At 42.2% G+C, this 20,770-nt stretch overlaps 3 protein-coding genes across 3 annotated transcripts; all 3 read left to right on the forward strand.

Moving 5' to 3' along the window:
• The first annotated feature begins 37 nt into the window (after positions 1 to 37).
• On the forward strand, positions 38 to 1,323 carry LOC113144311 (ADP-ribosylation factor-like protein 14). Its single transcript, XM_026330268.1, has 2 exons — positions 38 to 499; positions 636 to 1,323. Exons 1-2 carry the CDS (start codon positions 185 to 187, stop codon positions 942 to 944), a joined length of 624 nt encoding a protein of 207 aa, XP_026186053.1. The 5' UTR covers positions 38 to 184; the 3' UTR covers positions 945 to 1,323.
• Positions 1,324 to 2,105: 782 nt separating this feature from the next.
• LOC113138409 (karyopherin alpha 4 (importin alpha 3)) lies at positions 2,106 to 15,822 on the forward strand. Its single transcript, XM_026320815.2, has 17 exons — positions 2,106 to 2,323; positions 4,059 to 4,103; positions 4,284 to 4,373; positions 6,588 to 6,617; positions 6,841 to 6,893; positions 7,928 to 8,023; positions 8,335 to 8,420; positions 9,376 to 9,462; positions 9,549 to 9,718; positions 10,912 to 10,956; positions 11,092 to 11,223; positions 11,505 to 11,633; positions 12,352 to 12,456; positions 12,559 to 12,630; positions 12,797 to 12,959; positions 13,056 to 13,150; positions 13,449 to 15,822. Exons 1-17 carry the CDS (start codon positions 2,255 to 2,257, stop codon positions 13,542 to 13,544), a joined length of 1,563 nt encoding a protein of 520 aa, XP_026176600.1. The 5' UTR covers positions 2,106 to 2,254; the 3' UTR covers positions 13,545 to 15,822.
• A 406-nt stretch (positions 15,823 to 16,228) lies between these two features.
• On the forward strand, positions 16,229 to 19,990 carry trim59 (tripartite motif containing 59). The gene is made up of 5 exons (XM_026299048.1): positions 16,229 to 16,407; positions 17,777 to 18,082; positions 18,219 to 18,440; positions 18,533 to 18,742; positions 19,003 to 19,990. Exons 2-5 carry the CDS (start codon positions 17,828 to 17,830, stop codon positions 19,600 to 19,602), a joined length of 1,287 nt encoding a protein of 428 aa, XP_026154833.1. The 5' UTR covers positions 16,229 to 16,407; positions 17,777 to 17,827; the 3' UTR covers positions 19,603 to 19,990.
• Positions 19,991 to 20,770: the final 780 nt, after the last annotated feature.

The raw sequence follows: 20,770 nt of genomic DNA on the forward strand, positions 1-20,770 counted from the left end.
CTGAAGGAATTTCATCACAACAGATGGGAGGGATCGTTCTGTCTCTGTCCTGTGTAAATAAAGCATACTGACTGCACACAGTCTCCATAAGAGACCAGACACACTGCGCCTGCAGATAGACGTACTGGTTGCAGACGGCTTAGTTTAATCAAGAAGACATATACACAGGCTACGTTCTTAGGACATGGGTACGCGTGGATCCAAGCTTCAAAAACAAGCACAGATCTTGATTCTGGGCCTGGATGGATCAGGAAAGACCACTCTGCTTTACAAACTGAAGTACAATGAGAGCGTGGTGACGGTGCCGACTGTGGGCTTCAATGTGGAGATGCTGGAGACAGACAGGAACAGCCCAAGCCTGACGGTGTGGGACGTGGGGGGCCAGAAGAGGATGAGACCCCACTGGAGGCATTACTATAGTGATACGGCCGGGCTGGTGTTTGTGGTGGACAGCTGGGATCAGAAGCGGCTAGACGAGGCCCGCAAGGAACTTCATCGGGTAAATGCAATCAAAGAGTCATTACATTTATTATTTCTACATAAATAAATGTCAAATCATTGCATATGATACATAAATGCATTGTAATTACATGTTATATTGTCATTATTTATTATCTGCTTTTTACACATATAAGGTCCTGAAGTATGAGAGTCTCAGAGGGATTCCTCTGGTGGTCCTGGCCAACAAACAGGACCTTCCAGGAGCTCTGAGCCCAGACCTACTTTGTCTGAAACTGGACTTGAGAAGAGTGTGTGAGGGCAGAGCCTGGTTCATCCAGCCCTGCTCAGCCACCTCCGGGATGGGACTAGAGGAAGGATTCAGGAGGATAATATATCTGATGAAGACTCCACTGAAACGGACTCAAGAGGACATTAAGGTTAAGATGAGGTCCAAGGGCTTTAGTATCACTGCTGTGAAACAATTACTGCTCTGTGGCAGATGATGGATGAACACTTTTTTTTTTTAAGTTTCAATGATGCCATGTGCAGAATTTCATTGGGCCTGCCTAGGTGAATGATCTCACTGTGAAGTCTATAAAATCAAATCAGAGGAGGCGGCAGCAAGAAGGATGAAATTAACACAATGATTGGTGTTAAAATTCTGTGGAAGAAAAAAACATTTGCTGAAGCATGAAGTGGACTCGTCCCACGATGTTTGAGAGAACACAGCCTGCTGTTGTACACATACTGCCTGACAATGAACAGTACTTGAACAGTGGCTCAAGGAAATGTTGTTTTCTAAATGTACACTGTTTTTTTTAAAAATCTGGATTTATTTCAATCAATTTTAAAATCGCAATATTAAAATATAATGAATTCTTATTAGATGCTTAATATTTGATTTTCATTTCATTTGTCATGCTTTCTGTATTACTCTTTAAACAGAGGCTCTGGCTCAGTAGTCACCTGACCCCTGCAGCACCCGGGCCTGTGCTCAGAGGGTTCGTTCAGCAGCAAATGGTAAAATACCTCAACTGGGCACACAAAGAACTTTTCTTTTTAGATAAATTATAAACAACATTTTCAGTGCCATTTTATTTTTGCCGCCTTGTGTGCAGTTTTGGCTTAGGCCATATACCATAGGTTAAAAAAAATACGTGCTAAGGCTTTGGGGTTGTAATGCTGGAGGATTGTACAAGTATTAACTTTTCTATTTCTACTCCTAAATGTAGATTCAAATGCCTTTTTTAATTGACACAACTAGTTTAAAATGCAGTCTAAAACAACATTATTACTGGTCACTTTCTCAAACTCAGTGGATCCATGTGTTCCTCTCTAGAGTATTGTAAAATAAGTAGTAAGCCTTATACTCACTTGGTATAGTTTAAGTACATGCAGCTAACTTAATCCAGTTTAATACAGCATCCCATTAAAAACCCTACCTTCATGAAGGTTATAATGTCACATTTGTATTTGACATTCAGTGTATTAGTACACCGTGGCAGATACTGAGCTGCAGCACAAAGCACAGTCCCTGAAAACAAGGTTCTGATGTGAGTTTGTATGCTGTCGTGTGGCGCGCCCTGCAGGCAGGTGTTAACAGCGCCACCAATGAGAGCGGAGGGGATTTCCCCACCCTTCCTCTACGCCAGAGCGGAGGCTGCCCTCCACCACCGGCATTCCCAGTATGCACCGCGGACAGAGCAGCAGAAAATAGTCCGCTAACGAGAGGCTGAGAAAAGGAACTAGAAAGGGTAGCTCACAAGCTAAGTCCACGAGTTTAACTGTGTTTAACGCGACCAGAACTGCTACCATGGCTGACAACGAGAAACTGGACAACCAGCGGCTGAAGAATTTTAAGAATAAAGGCCGTGATTTGGAGGTAAAAGTTGAGCGGATCGGTGTCGAGGATCTCCTCTTTTCCTCGGCGCCGCCGCCGCTCTGTTCGCGGCCAGCTTCGTCTCCTGGCTGCCCTGTGACGTCGTTTCTAATTTCCACCGCCGTGAACTTTGTGCCCACAGGCTCGGTTAGGGCCTTTGCGGCCCACAGGTTTTAGATTGCTACTCTTCGTAGTTCCCTTTGGGTTTCACTGGTTTGGTTGAGCTTCGAGGCCGCGCTGGTTATAAAACATGTCAGAACAGCAAGTCAGAGTTCACGCATCCGCTGGCTGTGCTAGCTGTTAGCCGCTAGCCAGGCCCACGGGGACATGTTAGCTCCCCCGAAGCTGGTAGCTAGTGAAAGTCATTGATAACTGTATATATCTAAAAGCACACACGGTTGACTTTATCCAGTCTTTGCCCCATTGACAAGTTAAAACTGCGTACATGAACGATATTCTGCCACTGCCGTTAGCTAACCTGCGTGCTAGCTTGCTTGCTTGCTAGCTAACGCTGAGCTCGGTGGTGCTGGTGGCCGCAGGTCCACCCATCCCCCGTCTCTAGCCCCAAAACAATGGCGGAAACCAGCTCGCCCTTTAGCTGATCAGCTACATGGGTGTTTTAAATAGTGGCGTAGTGTTATTGTTTTATTCCGTCGTTACACACGCATATAAAACGAGGTTAACGCGACCAGCTAGTTAACACGATCACATGACCGAGGGATCAGAGCTGCACTCCCGCTAACCTGGGTGCAGGAGTTGCCCCTGGATGTCCCATTACAGTCCGCTCATCATGGCCCTGCATTCATGTTATCAAACGATAGTTGTTTTCTAGCGGGATCCTTTGACATATATGAGCAGGATTCCTTCCTACATCCTGTACGAGTTGTCCCGCCTCATGTCCTGTCAATAACTTTAGTGATCATCATCATCCTTAATGTTTGTGTATCGACAAACAACCCAAGCATTACAGGTCTGTTGTTCAACTGCAGCCTGAACCCTAACCCTCTGCTCATGAACCTTACACCAGCTGCACCCTTAACTAAAACTAATGCAGTCTAACACCTTGTTCCTGCAAATTATTCCTGCCTTCATGGTGGTTATAATATTACGTAGTTCTTGGAAGTGTTTGGAGAGGCGTTGATCAACTTCATGCTCAGGATGTAGTTTTTGTAATGAGAGAAGTGCTTCTGCTGTTTAGTGCAGCTCATGTATACCAATGCAGGTGACTAAATATTTGAAACAGGAAATACAGTTGAGCAGCAGCACAAATCGCAGGCTTTTAAAGAAGACCACAAATAAAAATCAGCCCCTCTCTAAAACATTGACAAAGAACTGAATCTTGGGTTTGTTAAAAGGAATGTGTCACTTTTGACTAGATGTGCTAATAAATTGGCAACAATATTTCATTGGTGCAACTATATTTTTATGCTTAGGAAAATTACTTTCTATCAAACAATAGGAAGATTAGGTTTTTCTGTCTTGTTAAAACCCCTATAATGGCCTTACAGTAAGTCTGTTAGGTCAGACAGGTGGTATGTATGTTTGGGTGCAACAAAAGCAGTACATAGGCTGTTGTCTTTGTGCCCAGGTATGACTGAGACTGGTGAGCTGTGGTCGCAAAAGCTGGATGCTGAGCTCAGACTAAATTTAATGTTGTAGCTGCTTTTACTCTTGGGCAATAGTAGGTTGGGGTTAAAGTGGCTTGTTCTATAAAGCTAATATGCAATCTCTCCCACAGACTATGAGGAGACAGAGGACCGAGGTGGTGGTTGAACTCAGAAAGGTAATTGCATTGTGTTATATTTTGCTATCAACTGCAAGCACCCAATGATTTTACAACCCAATTAATACCTGACCCATTTATATATTGAAATACTGTCCTGCAAGAAATAAAGTATTCCTCCTCATTCTGAATTTCCATGGGAATATGCTTGAAGTGATATTTCCTCTTCCTCCATCACAGAACAAAAGAGACGAGCACCTTTTGAAGAGGAGAAATGTGCCCCATGAAGACATCTGTGAGGACTCTGATGTTGACGGAGATTTCAAATCGGTACGGTTGTGTCTTCCTCTGGAAACCTGACTGCTGCCATCAGAAAATCAAGTCAACATATTTTTAGTTTTTGTGTCATTCATAGCTCCTGTGAAGTACTGCTGAAGCAGTAGGAACGACAGCTTGGCATTCAGAGTGTCAGACTATTTTTCCAAGGGGTTTTTCATTTTTGGTTCGTCTCACTGGTTAAACACTCCTGAGGTTTAGGACGTGCTGACATTTTGTCCATGTAATGCTGCCTCCTTAGCTCTCCATACTCAGTGCCAGTTGGGTGGGGCGCAAGTGTGAACAAACATGCAGTTTGTCTTTCTGTGTGCTTGTTGGTGTCTCATTTTTGTGAAGTAATTCCATTTACAGGTTCCTTAGCAAAATAGGTACAATGCAACTAGTATCCCTCAGAGTCCCTATTTAAACACTATTTTTATTGATCTTTGAAAGAAATCTCTTGTTTTGCAGTCATTTTGTGTCTTCATGATAACATGCCTGCTTATGTAATCTCCAAACATGTGTGGAATTTTATTTTTCAGCCAAGAAAGTTATGGTAAAATGGGGAGCTGGAGAGAAATTTACCAATTACAGGAAGAGTGCTGGCTGTGGTAGTAATTGTGACCCTTAGAGCACATAACTTGAAATGCAGATATCAGCCTGAAAATGACCCCTCAAATCGGTCATTTTGAGGCATGCGTTGTTTTTGGATATACATTAATATTAGCAGAAGTGATGAGCTAAAAACATTAGGTTTTGTACTCATTAAAGTGATCCTTAATTGTGGGAATGCATCCATTTTATTGTTTAGGCTGTTCATTTTGAATTGAGGTCCTGGCACACTTGAAACATGAAGGTCAACAGTAAATGTTTCTGGAGTCATCACCTAAGTTATGCAGTGTTGGCATATATCGGCCCAACGTGTTTTAGAGTAATGTCATCCCAGAAGATAGATCAAACAAGAATCCCGAATCACTAAATGTCTCTGGGTTTGGTGGCATTGCCTGATTAAATGGACACTCAGCAATTCAGAAACTTAATCACACCGACTGCCTAGTGGTATTGCGAAGGCTGAATAGTAACAGGCTGCTTAGCAATATATCAACAATGACGTGCTGCTCTGACTCTCTGCAAGACATTAGAGAGACTTTTGTGGGAACGTGTGCTACATGGACTAGTAACCACTGTGGGACTGTTTTTATTCAGTCTAAAATAACACATTGATTGTGTTGCCTTGAGGATATTATCTTTTTTTTTTTTTTTCACCAGTATTTCACTCATTTTGTGGTTGGTTCTTTCAAAATGAATAATTTGGGCCTCTCAGCTTGTTGCATATAAATGCCTTTTTTCTGATATGCTAGATGTTTACCAAATTCTCAGCCTCGCGGCTTTCGTTTTCCTTTTCCCACTGCTGTTTGAGTTCTTGTCAACTTTAATTTTAATTTCTTTAAATAACCTATACCACAACATTTGAATGTTAATGCAAACATAGGAATTTTGTGCATGTACTTGCACAATTGTGCGGTTGTTTCTGTTTCCTTGGTTTGAGTTTTGTCACTCTACTGGCCTCCTTTATTCAACAATGCACAGGCAATCAGCTGCAACGGCAGCCTTATCAGAGGTATCCGCCAACTTTATTTAATAGGGCCTGCGTTCATGGTCAGTTGTTGGTAGGAAGTGATACTGAGCGTCCCTAACAGAGGCAGTCTACACTGTGCTCTGAACTCCCTGAACAGGGCATAAGGTGAGGTTGCCAACTGGCAAATGATCATGTTAAATGCCAGCCTGCATGTCCAACCTTGTGACTGTTACACCACGACACCAAATTGGTTCAAGTGAGAATGCAAGTCACCACTCTGTCCTGATGCCGTTTCTCAATTCCCTGCCTCCCCTCACTGTTGGTGCTTGGGTGTCTTTCCTTCCTGCTTTGTCAACTGCGCTTACAAAAGCAGTTTTCAAAATAACTCTTTTAAATCCACCACAAGAAATTAACAGATATCTGCTTATCCTCAATTGGTACTGCCACAGTATGCACTCACCAGGGTATCCAGATGACTTTTCTTTGTTTATGAGGCACTGGTGTTTGCACAGTGTTAACTTTTGTTCTCTTACAAACGGCCAGTTTAACAATGCCCTGCTACAGATTGTCTTTTCAATATACTGTATGTGTTAACAAAGTGTCTGAAAGCATGATTCTGCACTGATCATTTTCCAACATTTTTATTTCAGCAAAACACCTCTCTTGAAGCAATAGTACAAGTAAGTAGTGTTTGTTTGTTTTTTTTTTTCCTCATTTCTCTTCTTTATTTAGCCTGTCTAGTGGGCAGTGCATATTAGACTTCAGAATTGTTTTAAGTGTTGTACTGTGATTTAATAATTAACTACCTACCAAATTTTCTCTTGCATCAATTTGTCACCATAATGATGTCACAATTTATTACTTTGAATTGTGTATAACACTGTTGACATGTATGTGTTGTAGAATGCCACCAGTGATAACCAGGGCATTCAGCTAAGCGCTGTTCAGGCTGCCAGGTAGGAGCACACACCCTCCCATGTTCTTTTGGTTCTGCAGATTATCATGTCACTTGTTAGCCAGTGATTGAATGTCTTTTTCTGTTTAATTATTTGGTGACACATTCCTCCTTTTGTAGTATTGTCGTTCACACTTTGGAAATGGCAACAAGTACCTTCACACCTAACCTGTTTAATGCAATTTATTTGCACTGGTGCAACAGGACTGACATGCCAGTGCAGTTTTTTTTAGCTTGAATTTGAAAGAAAAGCAGCTACTGACCATTTTATTACATTTCAAGTAATATGTGACTTTTTGTCAAATTAGTTTAACAATTTTTACTCATCATTATCAGAAACCTGCTGCCATTACCAAGATGATGTTACTACTGCTCATGCCACAACCTAATGTTTACTTGAAATAAAATCTCTTTGGACTTGGATGTTTAGCGTGTGCAGCACAAATTCACATCTGGTTCAAAATCGTGCCAGAAATGTGCACCTGACCTGAGAGGCTTTTTTTTTTTTTTTTTTTTTTGAAATTATTAAAATTGATAGCTTCTTGCAAAATACAGTTTCAGTGTGGCAATTCCAGGGCCTGAGTGTTTTTCTAGCTTGGTCAGACAGCAGTGATTTACGGTAAATCAGCCCCGTGTGATTAATGGACATTGTAAATGGCAGTGGAGCTAAGTACTGCAGCCCCTTTGAAGCTGGGTCAGGTGACGCATAAAGGAGCCAAACTCTTGAAAGAGTCCTGTTTCAGCATTTTTGGCTATTATAATTATCATCATTATTTATTTATTTTTTACATGTTTAGCTTTTGTTCTGTCTTCTTTGAAACCCTTTTTGCCTTTCTGTTGACACTGATGATGCCATCATACTTTGCCTGATGTTGTGTAATAGTGCTAGTTTATGGTGCAGGTGTCTCCTGTCATTAATCACTTGTGTGATTAAGTTACTTCGAGGCATTTCACATTCTTTAGGTGTTTCTCTGTGTGTAATCGGTTCTTTTTGTTTGTATGTAATGGTCTTTTGTTTCCTCTTTGTTTTTGCAGGAAATTGTTGTCCAGTGACCGTAACCCTCCCATAGATGACCTGATTAAATCTGGGATCCTTCCTATACTGGTTCACTGCCTGGACAGAGATGACAAGTAAGCAGGCTGTTGTTCTGTTTTATGCATGCAAGCAGTGAATCATGCTTTTCCATGTGCGATAGTTACAGTACATGTTAGAGCATTAATGCTGAGTTTCAACATAATTATTTTAAAGTTATGCAAAAGGACCATCAGAGTTTAGGCAGGCCTACATTTGAACAGTTATATAAATGTGTTCTAGTTTTTACCTTTCAGGAACAGCAGAACAGAAGTGACTTATCAGCATGATCTTATTATTTACTGACCCTGCCCAATCACACTCACTTTTTCATTTGCCTCAGCTGTGTCCATCTCTCACCTCTTTACAGCCCATCTCTTCAGTTTGAGGCAGCCTGGGCTCTAACCAACATTGCGTCAGGAACCTCTGAGCAGACCCAAGCTGTGGTCCAGTCCAGTAAGTGCCAGCAAAGGACCTCACAAATGACAAATTTCAGCGCACTGATACAAGATTTACAACCGATATCTCATCCAGAATCAATATTTGCCAGAGATATTTGGATCGTCATTAGTAATTATTAGTTCTTACTGATTGAATGTAATTATTAGAAAATGATCCAAAAACTACCAAAACCTGTCCCACACACAGCCTGTAAATATGGAGTGGATGCTTAGTCAAAATAGTTTCAAATATTATTCTTAGGTGCATTTCCAAATACCAGAAGTTCCCTGATATTTTTTTATTTTTTATTTTTTCTCCTTCCCTTGCATAAGTATTAATTTTTTGTTTTAGCTTGTCATAAAGTCAGAATCTGTGATATTTTTATGTTTCTGCATTTTGATTTGTTTGTCACACAGTATCACATTAAGTGGTTGTGATTGATCACACATTTAAACCGAAACAGGGACAGAAGGGGACGTAATGCAGCAAATGCTTTAAGCAGTGCACTGCGGGATTATTAATGTTGACAATGTACAACCTCTTAATCTAAGGTTAATTACTTTCTATATATATCTATCAGTGTTTTGTTTGTTTTTCAGTGCCTTCATCATTATCTACAATCTACTCTGGCTGCTCTTTTTTTAACATCTAATTCTAAATTAGATGTTAAATCATGTTGCATCATGTTTGCATAAAGAAATGGACAAGGGAGAAGCCTTTTGCTGTCCCTCTTTCCCCCAATATGTGGCTCAATTGCATGTTAATTTAAGTGCAAATTTGGCTTATCTGTCCAAGTGGTTGTGTCTGTGTGTGTGTGTCTCTGTGTGTGATCTATGTTTGAGTCATTCATCATTCCACCATTAATACCATTAATAGAGCTCTATAGCAGCAACATTAGGAGGTGCATGGCATTGCACCTAAATTAAACAACTTATCCTTTACGTGACTGACACCTGTTTCCTTTGTGTAGATGCTGTGCCACTGTTCCTGAGGCTGCTTCACTCTCCTCACCAGAATGTGTGTGAACAGGCAGTCTGGGCCCTGGGCAACATCATAGGTGAGTCATCATTGGTGTGTACAGCAGAAACAAACCCAGTCTTTTCCGAAACAACATTCGCTTCATCTGTGTTGTGTCCTCTCCAGGTGACGGCCCTCAGTGCAGAGACTATGTGATCAGCCTGGGTGTGGTCAAGCCTCTGCTCTCTTTCATCAGTCCCTCCATCCCTATCACCTTCCTTCGCAATGTCACCTGGGTCATGGTCAATCTCTGTCGCCACAAGGACCCCCCACCACCCATGGAGACCATCCAGGAGGTGTGTCCACGTGTTTCTACATTTCTTTGTCTCAACAGGAGTGTTATGTGGAAGGGAGTGTTTCAGTGTTTATGGGTAGGATGTCAGTGAGGCATAACATCCTTTTCACTGCACTCTTAACTCCCACTGCTTTTGTAGTGTCGTTCCCAAATCATTTTTTTAAAAGTTTCCTCAATAGAGCCATGTATTTTGGCACCGATTGCAACAAAATAGACGAGGTTCTGTTGTTTAAGGGACTTAGTTGTGTTGTTTATTATTGATTTCCAGATAATTTTAATGAAACAAATTGCTCAATTTAAATCCCACTGAAAATAACTCTTTGAACTGTTTTTCATTTATTCTGAATTGTTTGCAGAAACATCCCACATTTTATGTCTTTATCTCACCTGCTGAAGGCTGTATTAGCTTAGCATTTATAAATGCTAACTGGAAGAATATCAACTAAACACTCTCTATTTTACCTGCAGCTGACTCCAATTCATATGGCTCATTCCACAAAACATTTTAAGAAATTATCTGGAAATACAGCAGAACTTGTAGGCCTGTAACATAAAACATTACCCTTTGTCATACATTTTGTAAAGTGAAAGTCACTTGTGTAGCCAATTATATTGACCCATACTTGGAATTTAGGGCCATTAGGGCACGACTGCCCCATTGGATGTGACCCATGGTAGAAAGTGAATACAAAATACTGAAGTGTCCTTTTTCATTCTTGTATGAAACGTCTAAGGGGCAAGTGTGTTGCAAAAGCCACCATCAGTAAGACCGATGGTGGAAACTGCCCGATGTCCCCAGCTGCAATATTTATTTACAAGACAACAGACTGGTCAGGTAGCATTCTTCATTATAAGATAGATAAAAAGCCCAAAAGTACATACTAGATTAAATTACTAACTAAACTAAAAACTAAAAAAAAAGTTTCACCTTTCTGGCAATCGAACAGAGGTATGTGTGTGTACTGGTTTTTGGAGAGAGGCAGAGATGATCAGAGCTCTGTCAGTGGTCTACCCAAGCTGGTAAAAGGAGGGAAAATTTGTTGTATCACTGTTTGGTGCAGAAATTGAGGGTGTAGCAGGGATTGCATAGTAAGTGATTATGCCTCCGTTGCAGCTATGAACAAATCTTTATACTTGTTCTCATTGTTTGCTCCATCTAATAACTCTTCTGCCTCAACTTTTTTTTTTTTCCAGATCTTGCCAGCTCTTTGTGTGCTGATCCACCACACTGATGTCAGTGTGAGTACACAAATTTTAAAAAGGCAGTGCCACCATTGAATATTCCCAGATGAAAGTCTAAGTTATCACTGTATAACAAAGCAGAACAGAATGTAAAGAAAGAAAAGTTGAATTTTTGTGTTATGCTCCCTCCAGATCTTGGTGGACACGGTGTGGGCCCTGTCCTACCTGACAGATGCTGGCAACGAACAGATCCAAATGGTCATCGACTCTGGAATTGTCCCTCACCTGGTTCCTCTGCTCAGTCACCAGGAGGTCAAAGTTCAGGTATGGAGAGGACATAGTGCTGTTTAGCTTTAGTCAAACAAACCTGATTTGTGCTTGTTACATTGCAATATTTTAAACCTTCCTGTTTCACAATCACTACAGAGACAATTTTTAAATCCATTTTTCTGACTGGAATTGAAATACTCCTGTCTAAACTCCATGTCCTATAAAATGTGTCTGCAGAATTGTGGCTGTGTGCTACAACAGTTTTAATAAGAAATTCTCTATAAATAAATATGCATTATTCTCAAAACAATGTCACACTTCCTCTCCACATCCAGACTGCTGCCCTCAGGGCTGTTGGAAACATAGTGACTGGCACAGATGAACAGACCCAGGTGGTGCTCAACTGTGACGCCCTTAGCCACTTCCCTGCCCTCCTGACTCACCCGAAGGAGAAAATCAACAAGGTGATACATTCACTGTCCTCTTCCTCCTCGTCCACACCCACTCACTGATAATCGGTTATCTGGAAGTGATGAAATCAGAGACTTGGTGCTAGTGTGAATGCTGTGTGAAAGGTAGTAGATGGGACAGATAGCCCATGGTAGGAATTCACAGCATGGAGACTTGTGAAGATGAAGATGACGAAGAGGACCTCGGTAGCTGGCTAACTGTAGTTAGACAGGTTGGGGGATTGGGGGGATACTAGTCTGTATGCTTGTGGTAAAATATGTGATCCCATGGGTAGGTGGCCAGAGGGTACTGAGACCAAGTGTCTCTGCAGATATCGGAGTGCATCTGAGACCGGTCACTTAGAAAACGAGGCCTCCCCCCTTTTGTGACCTGGACGATGATTAGAGCCTCAAAGATGCCCTAGCCCCACCCACAGCACCCTGTCTCAACCAAAGGTCATACTCTCAGAGCAGACCTCTGTGATTCTGATCCAGTTTAGGCAAAGGAGCTCATTTGACAGGTCTCTTTTTAAGCCTGTGTTAAGAGGAATGGGCAGTCTTTGCAGTATGATTTCCCTCACTGGTTCCTTCTGTCTGGTTGAAGGTGTTGTACATTAAACCTGACTTCTCTGGTTAGGTTCAGACCTGTGAATGTCTCAACCAGTGTGGCTTAAGTGCCTCTCTCAGCAGACAAATGGCACTAACTCCTGTATTTGTGCTTTTTGTCCTGTAGGAGGCAGTGTGGTTCCTGTCCAACATCACAGCAGGCAACCAGCAGCAGGTGCAGGCCGTAATTGATGCCAAGCTAGTTCCCATGATCATTCATCTGCTCGACAAGGTCTGTAGTCTTCTTCACATGCACTGCAGTCCACAAAGAGGCGTAGATAATACACATGCAAAGTTAAGGAAAATATGTTGCTTACTTTGCATATATTTTTAGGGTGACTTTGGCACACAGAAGGAAGCTGCCTGGGCCATCAGCAACCTGACAATAAGTGGGAGAAAAGATCAGGTGATGTGTTTTTTTTTTTTTTTTTTTTTTTTAAATTGCATTTCACCATGCATGTACTAAACTACTCTGCCTTTTCATTACTCACCAAAAAACATTTGATCTTTGTATACTCCATTGATTAAGTATCCCTTCCTTCTCTAACTTGTCATATTAACTGTGTTAATAGGTGGCACACCTAATTGAGAAGCAGGTGATCCCTCCTTTCTGCAACCTGCTGACAGTGAAGGATGCTCAAGTTGTGCAGGTTGTTCTCGATGGCCTCAGCAATATTCTCAAAATGGCCGACGATGAGGCAGAAACTATTGCTAACCTCATTGAAGAATGTGGTGGTGAGTTCCTTTTAAATTTTTATGTTTTTTTTTTTTTTATTCACCATCAACAACCACTGTGTGATCCAACTATGTGCTATTTGGTCTTTGTCTCAGGTTTGGAAAAGGTGGAGCAGCTGCAGAATCATGAAAATGAAGATATCTACAAATTGGCATATGAAATAATTGATCAGTTCTTCTCATCTGATGATGTAAGTTATATATGCATTTTATATACCTTTTAACATTGTCTTTATTATTGTGGTTTCATAGCAAAGTAAATGTCAAGTGGTGCTGTAATTCTTTTCACTCATAATAGTGTTGGAAGAATTGAAAATGTAGGCTGATACCACATTGCATCGTATTCTTAAAAAAAAAAAAAGAAATAAAGTTTGAGTCTTACTCTGATGGAGAGGTTTTCTGTCACCAGCCCAGTGCAATTTCCCACCACTGTCTACTCTCATGGCTGCTATACATTGTTAATGCTGTGTTTCGTTCTCTGCCGCTCAGATTGATGAAGACACCAGCCTGGTCCCAGAGGCCATCCAGGGCGGAACTTACAGCTTTAACTCCGCCAACGTGCCAGCCGAGGGATTCCAGTTCTAGACGGCATCTGGGGTATTCTGGAGTTTTGTTCACGATGCAGCACTCTGTTCAACATTAAAAAATTAGGAGAGAAAGAGCGAGAGAGAGAGAGCGAGAGTGTGAGAAATTTGATCCATTGTGCTTGGCTCGTGGGATCCATGGCTGCATCTTATCTGAGAGAAAAATGTGTGGATTTCATTTGGCATTCCAGGGGAACCAGCCCAAATGAAGTTTGAGATGGCGAGTGGGTGCGAGTGAGAATGAGTGGCTACATGTTGCAAAAAAGCAAAACATCTACATCGAATGCGTTGAGAGACATGCTGACATAACTTCTGTGTTACTGGAGCTGTCGTCTTTGGAAAACTACTTCAAATGACAACAACAAAAAAACTTGATGTCTGCCCAGGGAAAAACCAAGGACATCCAAAAATAAGAAATCAAGAGATCTTGAAACAAAAATGCAGAAGTGAATATAACTATAATTATGAACTGAGATGAACCACGAACCATCACAATTCTGCGGTCCTCCGACTAGAAGAGGGCGCCACCCTCATTGTGCCCCTCCCCCAATCGGCCACGCTATCAGACATGTGTGTGAATGGACCCATTGTGTATGAATGTCTGGACTCAGTGCTGAGGAGCCAGGTTCATCTCCTCCAACAGGATGCCCTGATGGGGCACCATCCTCTCCCCCTGGTGGGTGGGGCCAGGAGTCCGGCTGCGCGTGTCACATGTGCGAGAGAGTGGACGGATGAGTTGTGTGTGCTTGGCTGCGTGCGTGATTGGGAGTATGCAAGGCTGGGTGAGAACGCATGCAGAGACAGGAAAAAGATACAAATACAACATCTGAAGAGAAACAAATTGAGAAATGCAACAATGAGGTTAGCAAAGGTTTCAGGAAAGAAATTCTGCCTTTGAAAGAGAGGCTTATCCTCAAATCCCTGAAAGGAAGAACTTTGGATATGAGAGAAAAAAAAAATAACATCGTCATCACAAAGTTTAATTTTTATTTGTTTTTCAATTATTAAGTTAGTATTAATTGACACTGGACAATGCTATTGGCATGTGTGGAGCAGCAGTGCATTGTATTAAGATGCATTTGGTGGCTTTTGGGCTTTTTCTTTTTGCCTCCAGTGTGTTCCTTTTTAAGATACTTTTTATTTTCAGCTTTTAGTTTCATTGCTTTTTGTAAAGGTGATTGACGATGATCGTATTCCACCCTCACACCAGATTCCTAACCTACGCACCAAACATGGGCTTGATGCTGTGAAATTCTGACACCATCACTATAATCAACCAAATGACCTGTTCCCCTTGTGACACTTAATTTTTTCCTTCAATTTACAGCAAAATCACTGCTTTGCAGTATTGTTGCCATAGCTTTGACTTATCACCAAGGGAGAAGAGAACAGAGAACAATGGCCATTTCACGTAGGATTGTGAATCATAACTTTTGCATGTACTAAACTATAGCACAGTTATTTTTAGGGTATTTAGTTTCCTTAGGCTGTGGATACAGTGTAATTTTCTTTTTAAGTAAAACTGTGCTTAAATGTTACATGTTTTCCCCCCTTTCCCTTACTCCTCACTAGTGTCCAACTTGCTAAATAATCTGTATGGTTTTGCACATGTATGGCAAAGTGAGGCCTGAAGTCCTTCTGAAGGTGTGTTGGTTGGTTTCATGTGTTTTGGCCTGCCAACAAAGCTCTACAATATGCATCACTCAACCACAATCCTTGTCTTTCTAGACTAATCCAATTATGCTTTTTTTTTTCTTTTTTTTTTTTTTTAGTGCTACTTGAGAAAATAGTGACTTTATTTCAGGAGCAGCAGTAATGAATCTGCTAATATATCTCAGCTAGATCAAGAGGGGCGTTCACCTCCCCTTTTTCAAGGTCAAAGGTCGCCCCAAGTCAGACTGCAGTTGTTCTAAGTGGGTACCTCCTGAATGGTAAATAAACCCATGAACAAGTTTGCTGTACCTTCAGTAAGTTACCTTGCAATCCTTAGCCCCTTGCTCCTCATTCCTCTTTATACCAGCTAGGTGTACAAGCTTACCCTTTGCCATTTTTTTGTGTTAACTTCAAACACTGTAGTAAATGATTACACATTGTGCTCATAAACCTTCTGTTGAACATAGGGGTAATTTCTTTGCAGCATTCCTTGTTAGCAAACATGTGGTTTCAAATCTGAAATTATGAAATGCAAGAAAGAAAGGTGGTTGGCCCAAAATCATTTTGGGGAGATAGGCTACAGGATAGGTTGTCTTCGACAAAATAAATAGTGAAACCCAAACCGAGAGGCTGTGTGTGTGCGTGGTCTGTTGTGAAGTGGTGGTGAGATTAAATCCTTTTTACTGGTTTTTCCACTTTAACAAATGTGCGGACCGGAGCCAGGTGCCTTCGTTTCTCCTGACGGTTAAAGCTTCGATTCAAAGCGAGAATAAGCAGCGTTGATTGGTCAGCGGGGCCGTTCGTCCGCATGCGCATTACAGGACATAATGATGCGTTTGGTAACCGTCGGGAAAATAGCTTCTGAAATGGGCGTAGTCTGGCCATAAAAATAGTCAACCGTTATTTATTGAAGTTAGTAAAGCAAAGACGACAAGAAAACGTTATGAATAAACACGTCCCGTTAACTGCGGACAGAAAACTAGTTATCTAAACTTCTAACGTCTGAAAGCAACAATCGTAAAACACGTTTTCCTCTTTATGTCCTCTCCACGAGGTTTTCAGTGTGCTCTGAACGGTTGGGGGTATTTTCATGTGACCACCTCCTGCCGCCCTCAGGATTAGGAATTTACCGAGAGCTCTTGAAGGCAGCACGAGAAGGAACAGGAAGTGCGAGCGGTGTCTTCTTGGACAGACACTTTGCTGCGGACACGGTGAGTTGAAGTTAAGCTCAGTATTTCTCTCTTATCTCGCCGCTTTATTACCGATGTACGATGTGTCAGCGAGACTACATCCGGGCAACTGATGTAACAGGCGGTAACAAGGGTGGACGTGTTCCTGAAAAAGTAACGTTAATAAGGCTAATTTATAGCATGTGAGCCAAGTTAGTGGAAACAAACATTATCCTGCTGCATTTACTGAGTAGCTGAAGTCAGTCAATGCAGCGGAAGGAAACTGACCTGTGAGGAAATGGGAGTCAAATAGATGCAGCTAACAACAAGCTGAACCTCTGGATATAAACTTAGAATAGGTTTTATTTTAGAGTGACGTGTGGAAACGCCTCAATGAAACTTTACTACAGTGACACCTTTACCTGTTTGAATCTAGGCGCCAAATCAGATGCAGTTAGAAACAGCCTGGCCCTGACAGCAAAGTGTGTGTGTGTGTGTGTGTGTGTGTGTGTGTGTGTGTGTGTGTGTGTGTGTGTGTGTGTGTGTGTGTGTGTGTGTGAGAGAGAGAGAGTGAGCGAGCGAGACCTAGGTTTAGGTTAGGGTCTGGGGCAGGGGGTCACCAACACCAGTCCTCGAGGGCCACGGTCCTGCTTGATTTCCAACTATCCCTGCCCTACCCACTGCTGATTACCTGGAGCAGGTGCGTTCAGCCAATCAGAAACTGGAAGGGCAGGGATAGTTGGAAAACAAGCAGGACCGTGGCCCTGGAGGGTGACCCCTGGTCTAGGGAAAGCATTATGTCTGTGCCCACACAACTATAGTGAGACATGACTGTGTGTGGGTGCTGGCAGAAGGAGAGAGTCCCCATACAAGTGATTCTGTAATAGGAGCTGTTTTTTAGTACAGAATCTGCTCTATGCATGCAGACTGAACGAGGTAATCCTTCCTAAACCCGGGGAAGAACTAATTAAACTAATAATCTCTCAGAACAATCACATGCAATCCAATATAATTGTTCTGCCAAGAAGTTTACTTTTGTTGCTGCAGAGGTGTTTGGTTTATCGTGTCCCTGTACTGCTTGTAAATGAGTCAAAAAAACAAAACACCTATAATCAGAGTATCACAGGTTTTGAAAAGGCTTAAAAGCACTGGTTCCTGTTGCATCCTAAAAAAAAAAAAAAAAGCCCACAAACGTATAAAAAAAGTTATTTAATTTATTGTCATGACAAAAAAAAAAAAAAAATCAAATGTGGAGGTGAGAAGCTGGATCATTTTGCTGCTGATTGACTGACGTCTCAACTTTGTTTTTAATTTACATTCTGTCCCACTTTTATAAACTACCCACCAGGTTTATATTCATGTTCCAATAGTACATTGCTGAACAGGTGCAACATGTAGTTTTTCCTGTCAGATCTTCTCTTCCCTAAGCTCTCAGTCCAGAGCTTGGCTCCTAGTTTCCACCATGGACAACTTGGAAGAAGACCTGACATGCTCCGTGTGCTACTCTCTGTTCTCTGACCCGCGAGTTCTGCCGTGCTCACACACCTTCTGTAAGACCTGCCTGGACAGCTTGCTCCATGTGACTACCAACTATTCCATCTGGCGTTCACTCCGCCTGCCGCTAAAATGCCCCAACTGTCGCAGCGTGGTTGAGCTGCTGCCATCAGGTGTGGACGCTCTGCCCACCAACGTATCTCTGCGGGCCATCATCGAGAAAGTAGGAGAGAATTACTCATGTCCAGCTGAAACATTTATCCTTTGACTACCTGTCAGTGTGACGTTGACTGTTGCTTTTGTCGTTTCACTTTATACTCGTGTTTCTTGCATGTGTGTTCGCTTATCTGCTGTTTCAGTACCAAAGAGACAGAGAGCCTCAACCCCCATCTTGTCCGGAGCACCACAAGCAGCCTCTGAACATGTACTGCGTCCAGGACCGGAAGCTGATCTGTGGGCTGTGTCTGACTGTTGGGCAGCACCAGGGCCACCCCATAGATGACCTGCAGGTGGCTTTCATCAGAGAAAAACAGACGCCATCGCTACTGCTGGCCAGACTCTCTGAGCACAGATGGGCACAGGTGGACTTCTATATTGTGTTAATTAATGCCACTCCAACCTATATATGGAAAACCAAACATTCATCTAAATGCATGCTCTCTCCCTCTGTCAGGTGTGTGAGCTAGGGGAGCAGCTGGAGCAGGAGAGGGCCCGCTGTGAGGATCTGGTGCGGCAGGAACGACAGGAAGTCAATCAGTTTTTTCAGACGCTGGAGATAGTGTTGGCCAGAAAGAGGCAAGCCTACCTGGAAGCTGTGGATAAAGCAGGTGCAGAGGTGGCGCAGGCCTATGATCCACTGATCCACAGAGTGAAGGAGCTACAGGTGTGTTTCATGGCTGAACTACTTCTATTCATAGCACACATCATCATGGTCAAATGTTCAATGATCGTATAGAATAGAGTTTTTAGCACATGGAAGTAATTCTGTACATTGGCAGATTAGCTCAACATCCCCTGAATTTAGATTGAATTGCTTTACAGTAATGGCCTTTATGTCAGTTACTCTTCTGTTGATTTGACTGATAAATTAAAAGTTTGAGCACCACGGGCACACAGTACTGATAACAGCCTTGTTTCCTTCAGGAGGAACAATTGGATCTGGTGTCCTTGGGTTCGTCAGTAGAAGATGAGGATTCGCCAATGATCTTCCTGGAGAAGGTGCATATGTTCCGCGAGAGGGTGGAGGAGTTCATTAAAACTCCTCTGCCTTCAGTCCCAAAGTTCTCCATCACCCCACGAGCAGCTCAGTACCTTCAGCAGCACTGGCCTGCCATGACCATCGGGACCCTTGAGGAAGCTCCTGTTCCGAAGGTGTGTTGTTGTGCCAGATGTGGCAGCACAGAGACAGAGACTGGAAGGGGTCAGTCGGGAAGCTGGGGGAAGCACCTGTGGCGTGAGCTGCAACCTACTTTTGTACTGTTGCTGGGTCTGCTGCTGCTGCTGGCAGTGCTGTGGCTGAACCCGGTAGGAGGGCCAGCGCTCGGCTTCTCTCTGCTGTCTCGGTTCAGTCAGTTAGTCCACAGCCTGAGCAGTGAACTCACCACATCTGTGTGGGACATGGTGGTGTCAGCATACACAGTGGTGGATGTTGCTGTAGAGAGATGGAGCTCACAGCTCTTGTCAGCGGGGGAAAAGGCTTTCCAGCAGCTGGCCGCCTTAGTTAGAACCTTGACATCTCACTGAAACAGACCAAACTAAAACCTTAAACCCTCAACTTGTAAACAGAAGCTGAGAGTCTCACTTCCCCATTCTTGCAATGAAAGAAAAAGAATCCACCTAGTCTTTTTTTTAAACAGCTGCTACTTATTTTGCTGTTTGACAGCAGGATGATTATTTAACCCTTAGAAGTCTAAGTCATGTGATTTTGATCATGCTGGCATGACGGTATACTCCTTAAGGGTTAACAATCAGTAAGTTTGCTGCTGGCAGGATTTCTTTTTAGATTAGTAGAGCAAATTAGCCACAGCATGTTTCAGGTGTGAATTCTGAACCAGAGAACCTTACGCCTTTGTTTTTATGCATTTCAGCATTAAGTTCAGGCAGAAAACATAAAAAAAAAAAAAAAAAAAAATCACAGTAAAACTACTGTCATCAGTAGAGATAGCATCACTACAATAATACCTTGTCAATGCACATGTAGATGTAAATCTAAGGGTGTATTTTTCCCCTTTAGCATCCGTTCAGATTTCTGAATATAAGGAAATCATTGGACATGACTTCCTCATTTCTAAGCTTCAGATTTGCACAGAAACTTCAAATAATGTTAGTAAATATTTTCTGTATATTGGCATAGACTTTATATATTACACTAAAATGTTTAGCATTCAAAAAGCAACATTGAAAGCAATCCAGTATGGAAACTTTAAATGTTAAAACTGGTACCTCGAGACTCTGAATTCACTTTTCCCATCATGCAGTGGGACATTTCAGTAGCTTGTCCCTTGTGTCAGAGCTCAGGGCATCATGTGTATCTTTTTACATATGGCTGTGTAGTGACTGGAGCAGTATATGAAATGTAGTCTGCAGAGACCAGACACAGTGACGCTGCCTTTCAGCCACTGTGCCTTTACCTCACCTCCCACTTAATCGCCTTATTGGACCAGTTATTTCATGGGGACCAATGTGTCTCAGTCAGAGCAATGTTTGTTCACTAGTCTCTTTATAAAAATTCTTCTAGCCTTTGGAAAATAATGACTGTATTACTTTAGCAGGGCAGAGCTGACAGCAGTAGAACTTTAGAATTCATTTAGTGACTGCAGGCATCTCATTAACATGTCAGTAGTTTGTAACAAAAGCTGTTATGGAGACCTGTTGTACTGGTTATATATATATATTTTTTAAAATCGTCTTC

The sequence above is a fragment of the Mastacembelus armatus genome, chromosome 13 (genome assembly GCF_900324485.2).
Source record: "Mastacembelus armatus chromosome 13, fMasArm1.2, whole genome shotgun sequence".
NCBI lineage: Eukaryota > Metazoa > Chordata > Actinopteri > Synbranchiformes > Mastacembelidae > Mastacembelus > Mastacembelus armatus.